The sequence below is a fragment of the Barbatula barbatula genome (assembly GCF_947034865.1).
Source record: "Barbatula barbatula genome assembly, chromosome: 5".
NCBI lineage: Eukaryota > Metazoa > Chordata > Actinopteri > Cypriniformes > Nemacheilidae > Barbatula > Barbatula barbatula.
In genome coordinates, this window is record NC_136769.1 from 12,842,161 (window position 1) to 12,850,751 (window position 8,591).

At 39.1% G+C, this 8,591-nt stretch overlaps 2 protein-coding genes across 3 annotated transcripts; both read left to right on the forward strand.

Moving 5' to 3' along the window:
- The first annotated feature begins 57 nt into the window (after positions 1-57).
- On the forward strand, positions 58-4,394 carry kat8 (K(lysine) acetyltransferase 8). 2 transcript variants are annotated; one of them, XM_079457616.1, is made up of 11 exons: positions 58-449; positions 613-687; positions 780-955; positions 1,376-1,429; positions 1,562-1,726; positions 2,030-2,119; positions 2,238-2,378; positions 2,463-2,556; positions 2,666-2,816; positions 3,011-3,165; positions 3,245-3,491. In XM_079457616.1, the coding sequence occupies exons 1-11, from the start codon at positions 128-130 to the stop codon at positions 3,307-3,309; spliced, it is 1,488 nt and encodes a 495-aa protein (XP_079313742.1). In that variant the 5' UTR covers positions 58-127; the 3' UTR covers positions 3,310-3,491. The 2 variants fall into 2 exon arrangements, with proteins under 2 accessions (XP_079313742.1, XP_079313741.1); XM_079457615.1 differs by having other exon boundaries at positions 91-449; positions 3,011-4,394.
- LOC306894804 (serine protease 33) lies at positions 4,173-8,504 on the forward strand. Its single transcript, XM_079457617.1, has 7 exons — positions 4,173-4,490; positions 4,566-4,639; positions 4,763-4,786; positions 4,986-5,151; positions 5,473-5,744; positions 6,775-6,941; positions 7,085-8,504. Exons 2-7 carry the CDS (start codon positions 4,591-4,593, stop codon positions 7,355-7,357), a joined length of 951 nt encoding a protein of 316 aa, XP_079313743.1. The 5' UTR covers positions 4,173-4,490; positions 4,566-4,590; the 3' UTR covers positions 7,358-8,504.
- The last annotated feature ends 87 nt before the right edge of the window (positions 8,505-8,591 follow it).

Consider the following 8,591-nt stretch of genomic DNA (forward strand, 5'->3'; position numbering starts at 1 on the left):
GTTTATTCAGGGTAAGGGGAATTTATCCATTGGCTATTCGAGTGAAACAAAGACGCTGGTAGGCCAGAGACAGCAGCGAACTGCGCATGCGCGAGTAACCGCGGTGCGCAATGTTTTCATATCCACGATGTCCAACAACAGTCGTCACTCAAACATGAGCAGTTCGTACGATAACTGCGGCTCGGAGGAACGAATGGATGTTGAAGTAGACGCTTTTCATGCCGGAGTTGCCCGAGAACACATGGAATCGGCAACACGAGCGGCATGTTCATCAAACGGCAGCGGCGGGGAGGAAGATGAAATGGAGGCCGCGGATCGTGAAAGGGAAGCCGCGGGCTCGAGTACGCCGCGCTCCGGGGATGGAATGTCGCATGTCTGCGGCAGAGAGCAGGAGGTGTCGGTGGAAATTGGGGAGACTTACCTCTGTCAGCGTGCGGACAAGACATGGCGTAAGTTAATAACATACACGGCTTGTAACATTATATAAATAACAGTTTGTTATTGATGGTCTTATCCCAGCTGCTGTATAATATACACATAACAATACACAATAGCAATGCTATGTACCTTACCTTATTGGTGTATGTTATGTTTTTTTTACTTTATCCCCAGATTCAGCAGAGGTTATTCAGTCCAGGCTTAACGAGCAGGAGGGAAGAGAGGAATTTTATGTCCACTATGTTGGATGTGAGTGTTATTACATAACTGCACATGCCAACAGTATCAGCTGGTATAGCCATATACATTGACATGCATCCTCTCTCTTTTATTATTTGCAGTCAATAGACGTTTGGATGAGTGGGTTGGAAAGTCTCGTTTGGCACTGACAAAGACAGTAAAAGATGCCGTAAGAAAGAGTGTTGAGGAGGGTGGTGGAGAGCTTGGGGACCAGCCAGAGAGGAAAATCACCCGAAATCAAAAGCGTAAACATGATGAAATAAACCATGTTCAGAAGGTTTGTATCCTATGTGCGAGAGAGATATTTCGGAATAATATTTGCAACCAACTGTAAACCGTAGTAAAAAGTTAAATGGTAGTCAAAAGTGCCCTAGAACTGTTTGTTTTCTTACATTCCTCAAAATATCATCTTTTGTGTAAAACAGAACCAAATAAATACTACATTCTTTTCCTACTATGGCAGTCAATAGTGCTTCAGAACTGTTGGTTGCAAACATTATTCCAAAATATCTCTCTTTGTGTTCAACCGAACAAAAAAATGTATACATAGACACACTAGAGGGTGAGTAATTCATGACAGAATTTTTGGGTGGAGTATCCCTTTAATGAGTTACATATTTAGTTATTGTAAGTAATCTGTGGGCTCATTTAGTCTCATAGGAACCATATAAGTTTATAACACGCCTTCTTCCTTCAGACTTATGCAGAGATGGACCCCACCACAGCAGCACTGGAGAAAGAGCATGAAGCGGTAAGATAAGCATTGTTTGGTTGATGCTCATTTAAAACTTCAAGAGCGAAATGGTAATTGGACCAAGCAACTGTTTTATAGCATTACACATCAGTCAGTCTATTTTCAATGTGATGATTTTTTCATTTTTAGATAACAAAAGTAAAATATGTGGACAAGATCCAAATTGGCAACTTTGAGATCGATGCGTGGTACTTCTCTCCCTTCCCTGAGGACTATGGAAAACAGCCCAAGCTTTGGATATGTGAATACTGCCTGAAGTATATGAAGTACGAGAAGACTTTCAGATACCACTTGGTCAGTCCTCAATATGACTTTGTTTTATACAAGCTTATTCTTGCCAATGAACCATAGGGGGTGCTGTATGTCTTGGGGGGTACATTTTGTTTCTTAGTATTTCCAAGCATTTGTCTATATGACATTAGTTTTGTTGTTCTATATCTGTCAGCTGTTTTCAAGTGATTCTGGTTTAGAGTTTGCACAATGTCTATCGATACCGTATCATCTGTCATCACCAGTAAGGTTTACAATGTTTGTATTCAATTTCTCGGAATCTTTTATTTTTCATGCATCTTTGTTCTGCAACTACTCCTGTTACAGTCGCAGTGTCAGTGGCGTCAGCCCCCAGGCAAAGAAATATACCGCAGAAACAATATCTCTGTATATGAAGTGGATGGGAAGGACCATAAGGTGAGACCAATTTCGTCCATGTCATTTATTATAAAACCGATTTCATACCATCTTTATTGTAAATGTTAGGTTTCCTCTCACTGTTTTGTCAATGTCTTTGTCCTACTTTTTGCTGTAGATCTACTGTCAGAATCTATGTTTGCTGGCAAAACTCTTTCTGGATCATAAAACACTTTATTTTGACGTGGAGCCATTCATCTTTTACATCCTCACAGAAGTCAACAAACAGGGAGCACACATTGTGGGTTACTTCTCCAAGGTAAAGCCTATTGTGTCCTTATTTGGTCTGGTTTGTGACAAATATGTAAGGGTTGATTATTAATGCAACGTTTTTCTTGAACAGGAGAAAGAATCCCCAGATGGAAACAACGTTGCTTGTATTCTCACTCTGCCTCCATACCAACGAAGAGGTTATGGAAAATTTCTAATTGCGTTCAGTAAGTTTCCCTCTAGTACCGCTGTTTTAGTTGATCACATTTGATCTAATTACTTAAACATATTTATAATGATGACTAATTGTTCTTTTTGGTTTATGTTCCTTGTCAGGTTACGAATTATCTAAGCTTGAGAGTGCAGTGGGCTCTCCAGAGAAGCCTCTATCGGACTTGGGGAAGCTGAGTTATAGGAGTTACTGGTCTTGGGTACTGTTGGAAATTCTCCGGGACTTCAGAGGGACACTGTCTATTAAAGACCTCAGGTACATAACATACAAAGGTTACAATTTTCATGTAAAGAAATACTCTGTGTTCTTACACATGCACTCATAAATCTGTAAACCAATTCAATCTTCAAAATAAATAAAGCTAATCTATGCATATTTACGTATTTTGCTATGTACAGCTGAGGTTTTAATAAATAGACCTGACTAAGAAATCATGTCTTTGCCCACAGTCAAATGACCAGTATCACACAGGGTGACATCATTAGCACACTACAGTCTCTGAACATGGTCAAGTACTGGAAAGGTCAGCATGTCATATGTGTCACACCCAAACTTGTAGAGGAACATCTCAAAAGTGCACAGTACAAGAAGCCACCAATAACAGGTAATATTTGGTTTCTTGTTTTAATGTTGTGTGTTGTGTTTTCAAGTGTAATTAAATTTTGTTTTTTGCATTTTAACAGTGGACACACATTGTTTGAAATGGGCACCACCTAAACACAAGCAGGCAAAGCTCTCCAAAAAATGAGTCAGAGTATGCATGACAAAACAATGAAGAGAGTAAGACTTCTCCTTCACCCCAAATGTTTGTCACAGCATATCCAAATGTCCTGTTGGAATACTTTCTCAAAGAGGGAGAGATAAAATATGTAAATTCTCACTGTACTGAATATGTTATCTTTTTTAAATAAATGGAAAAATAATACCCATAACATTGTTTCTGAGCGTTCTTTAAGTTCATACAATTATTGCTTCAGTGCAGTACTGTGGTTGATCAGTGTTTTGTAAAGTGGTTTAATATTTAATCATGGACTCCCCTACAAGTTCATACGCCTTATAATTCAGTACTTGAGGATGAAAAACTGATATAAAGCAACAGTTATGCTAAATTATTCATCAGGCAGTATAGAATAACTCATTTCTCATGTACCACCTGTCTGCCTCTTAACTGAAAGTTGATACTTCATTGTCTATGGATAAGAATCATATGTATAAGAGTATATATTGGGTACAGGGTTAAGTGACGTCTTTAAAAGAATGGTCTTGTGTAAACTTATGAAACAACAGTTATTTTCATTTTTTCTAATCTATTTCAATGTTTTGCTTTAGGACAGAGTGCAAAATGTGTATAAATCATTTCAAGAATAAAAAATCTAATGTTTTATCTTACATGTATAATAATGGTAATGAGATCATAATAAATACGGCACAATACATGCATTACTTTCATGAGACGGTTCCACCAAATTAAAAAGAAACTGTCCGAACGAAATTCTGAGTAATTACTTGGTTGTTGTCCACCAGCAATCTCCATATAACTGGACACCGCGAAAGACAGGAATTCTTTCTTTCCTCCACTATGGTGAGAATGCTGAGAACAACGGGTTCATTATTTGGGAGGAGACTGAAACGGGGGGTTGTGATTGGATACTGCAAGCAGGTAGACGCGATCAGGGACTGTGGCATCCGACGGTTTCTTGGGTTTAGTTTGGCGCTCTTCTCTTTTGTTCGTTCTCGGATTTATCTAAAGTAATATAGTAAATATAAGAACGTGTCCCTTCGCTTTAAAAACAAGCTAGCCCGCGCTTTTTTCGGGGTTTAAATGTTGCTCTTAAAAAAATGAATAACTAAAACGGAGCTTGCTGATTTTTCTTTTCAATCACGATTATTTTTACATTGGATATAAACCTGGGACCTCTGACATTCCACGTAAGTGTTTGAGTTTCTTCAAGCGGGAGGGTCAAACCAAGCACAAACAACGTAATTTATTCTTTAAACATTCAGGTAATTCTTTGCCGAAAACACCGGAATGTGTGATTCAGTAAATTCGACGCTGCTGATTCTCTTTGTTATAACAGGTAGGCATCAGTGTGTGAGGCACTAACAAACAACTAGATGTGATCTTACCTTATGATTCAATGTACTCATTAAACCCATCATACCTAATTCATCTTTCTGTCTTCAAAACTGCTCCAATACAGGTGTGTTGACACGTGAGGCTCAAGGTAATTCTTTTTTAGTTTGTACGATTTCGTAACCTTACCTGTAACAGTTTAAACACCCCTTATGTCTCATGTTTGTGTTGCTCCCAATATAGACAGTAGGTGTATGTCGTAATACTCTGGAGGTTTGTTCTGGCAGTTGTGTTGTGTAGAGAAATCTTTACTGTGTGGGCATTCTAAATAATCGCTGACCTTGCATTAGTGTGTGGCAGGCCACCCCGGGGGAAACGCATTGTAGGAGGAGTGGAAGCTTCTGAAGGGGCATGGCCTTGGCAAGTGGACATTCAGATGGGAGCTAACGGCCATGTTTGTGGTGGATCCATAATAGCAAGAAACTGGGTTCTCTCTGCTGCACACTGTTTTCCTAAGTAAGGCAATGATTTAAACGAATGTCACCAGAATAAAATGGCCTTAAAGGGATTGTACACCCCAAAAACTCTAAAGAAAATATTGGTCAAACAGGTCAAATACTGGTTTAAACAACATGAGGGTGAATAAAGGATGACAGAATTTCTATTCTGCTCTATCCTTTTATAAATCATAAACTTTTGTTCTGGTCCGTCTTGAATACTTCATATTAATCCCCAAATGAGAATCTAACGTCACAATATTCCAATCATTTTAGACCAGGAATAAACCAAACATTCAAAGTTGCATGGGAGCTGATGTTTTCTATGTTCTACCAACAGCCCTTCCAAAGTGTCTTCATATATTCTGTACATGGGACGTCATCAGATCAATGGCTATAGCCAGTTTGAGATGGTCAGTCAGGTGCAGCGGGTGGTTGTTCCAGAAGGATACTCCAACCCACAGGAGGGCAGAGATTTTGCTTTAGTGCTGCTTCGTTCTCCGGTCACCTGGTCAGACAGGATCCAGCCTGTGTGTCTGCCTCACGCAGGCCTCCAGTTCGACAGCGGAACATTATGCTATGTCACAGGCTGGGGTCACACCCAGGAGGGGGGTAAGTACATAAATAAAAGGCAATAAATTGGATTGAGGTTGAGTGAGAGAACAAAATGAGCTCAAAAGCAAGAGGAAAGAGTAGAATTGTGTTTCTCAAAAAAAATTCTGAAGATTAGCTTTTTTTTCGGATGATCACATAGAACGCGCTTTTTTGTTTGAAATCGCGAGGAGCGCCGCACTGCTCTTTTGGTTGACTGTTTGATTCATGCTAGGTAACCACAGAAACAGCTGTCTTGTCAGCCAAGGATTATAGTGCGAGCGCTCTAGCTTCTGTTAACGATTGAAGGCGAATCCTGGCAAATAAAAAAATCAAATGTATACGATGTAAATGAAAACCACATTAAACAATTTCATTATTCACAACTGCGTGCACAATTTGTGCCAAAATAAAAATAAAATATTTTATTTTCATTTTTAAACTGACAATGCATGGTCCCTTACCAATTTGTGATTTGACATTTCATTTTCACTAAAATCTCGAGGCAAGACTGCCAATATGAAAACTAAATGGCAGCGCACAGGACACTCCCTGTCAACGGAAAGTCGTGGGGAACAATGCAGTCGTGGCCTATCTTGGTTAGAGACTTGGAATTGTATCCCCAAAAGTTGCCGGTTCGAGCCTCAGTTTAGGTGGGGGCAGTGAATGGTCACACTCTCCTCCACCTTCACATGAGGTGAGGCCCTTGAGCAAGGCACCACAAATGCTCCCCAGGTGCACAGCAATGGCGGCTCACTGCTCTGGGTCTTTACGGTGTGTGTGTTACTCACTGCTGTGCACTTGGATGGGATAAATGCAGAGCACAAATTCCTAGTATGTACTTGGTCACATGTCACTTTGGAAAACAATTGAAAAGAGAGATGTCTAACAGCAGAAATGCGTTCTGTCTGATCGACCGCTGGAAACATGCTGAAAAAAATATTTTCTCCCAGTTGTCATAAAACATTGTATCATAGTACTTTTTTTTGTAAAGTGTGCTTGTCAATGATTGTTTCATAATTTGCTTTGCTTCATTCTTTCATCAAAATAGTCTCTATCAGTGGAGCTGGGGCACTGCGGGAGGTACAAGTGCCTCTTATTGACCAGTCTTCCTGTCAGTCAATGTACAAGATTCAAGCATCTGACTCTGAAAGGGTGGATATATTATCAGACATGATCTGTGCTGGATATATGGAGGGAGGCAAAGATTCCTGTCAGGTATGAGAGTAAACATATATGTGCTACAACCTGGTTTGCAATCAGATCTTACACATCATTCAGTAGCAACAGATCACTATGTGCAGTGTTATTACAGTCAATTACTGTCTTGCTGTCTAAATAACAATCTTTATTTCTAACAGGGGGACTCTGGGGGCCCTCTAGTTTGTCCTGCTGTCAACGGGACATGGATTCAGGTAGGAGTGGTAAGTTTTGGACTTGGTTGTGCTCTGCCGAACCGACCGGGTGTCTATTCCAAAGTTTCAAGTTTTGCAGGCCTCATCCGCTCCACAGTTCCAGAAGCTCAGTTGTTGGGTCATGCTACGAAGAGTCGATGTCCAACGCCTCTAATTCTAGGCGTCTCTTTTGCATTAGTTTTCTTTCTCAACTACATTGTGCTTATGTGTTACACTTAAATGTATATAAGAACTAATGAAATCTGCTTGTTCTGTTCTGTTTACTGTAATGGGGGTTATCACTGCTGCATGGATGGGGAGGGAGTTTTGCCCAGAACCATACCACCAATCTAAACTGTATGCTCATTGTCAATCACTTTTGACGGTAGTGAACCTGCCAGAAGTGCAGTTATGGTACTGTTATAAAGCACACCAGTTTTGTTGGTGTGCACTGACCGGCCATGATACTGTGTTTCGAATGCTGGTATGATGAGAAATGTAATCAATGCAAAACAAGTAAAGGTTATCATTATTACTTAATTTATGCGACACGATGAAGTGATCTGATTATTTGGCAGTAGATTGTTATTTCAAACTCCACATAAACTATTTTACAAGGACCTCTAAATACAGCATATGCCAATATCCTAATACATGCGTTCATATAGCCTGTTTTGGTTATTGTTTATATGAAAAACCAAATTGACTGCATATTGTTGCACACCACATCCAAATCACATCATTTAAAATCTATGTCGTTATTTCTTATATTTTATACATTAAGGGAGTATGCCACTCCTTTTGCACCCTCTCTTTTTTCATGCTTAGGACAATGGTTTGTTTGCCCTTTAGTTTTAATTTACAGCATTCCTTATTTTAAGTTTTATACAGTGAAGGTCCTACATCTCATTGTTTAAATGCAAAGTTTTGACAGGACTGACCAAAACATAGGTACTATGTTATACTAAGCTGTTATATTGTATTTATTTGCAAAATGTATGTAGAATTTCGTGTTTTTAATCAATTGTCATGAATGATAACAACTTAAACTGGCTATTGATGGGAGCCTTTTTTCTAAATAATATTTTTTTAGCATAACAAGTCTATGAAAGCTGTCCAATTTGGCAATGAGGACAATGACAGGATTTGTGATTTTCAAAAGTGTTTTTAATAAAGAAAGAAATATCTGAGAACCTAATGAATTACTTATTCCTCAACAGAACAACTAAAAAAAATCAAAGATCTGTCAGTTTTAGACATTTTGGGATGAAATATTCACTGTGTAACAGTTCAATGACAGATAATGAACGTTTCTGGTAGAGTGACTGTCCCACATTATGTTCTGTGTGCTTAATGTAAACACTAAACAAATAAAATATGTGTGTTTAATCTTTGGCTTAACCAAATTGATTTAAAATGGATGCATCACAATCTTTTGTCCAAATGCATGTATTGATGCACCCAATGACATCAC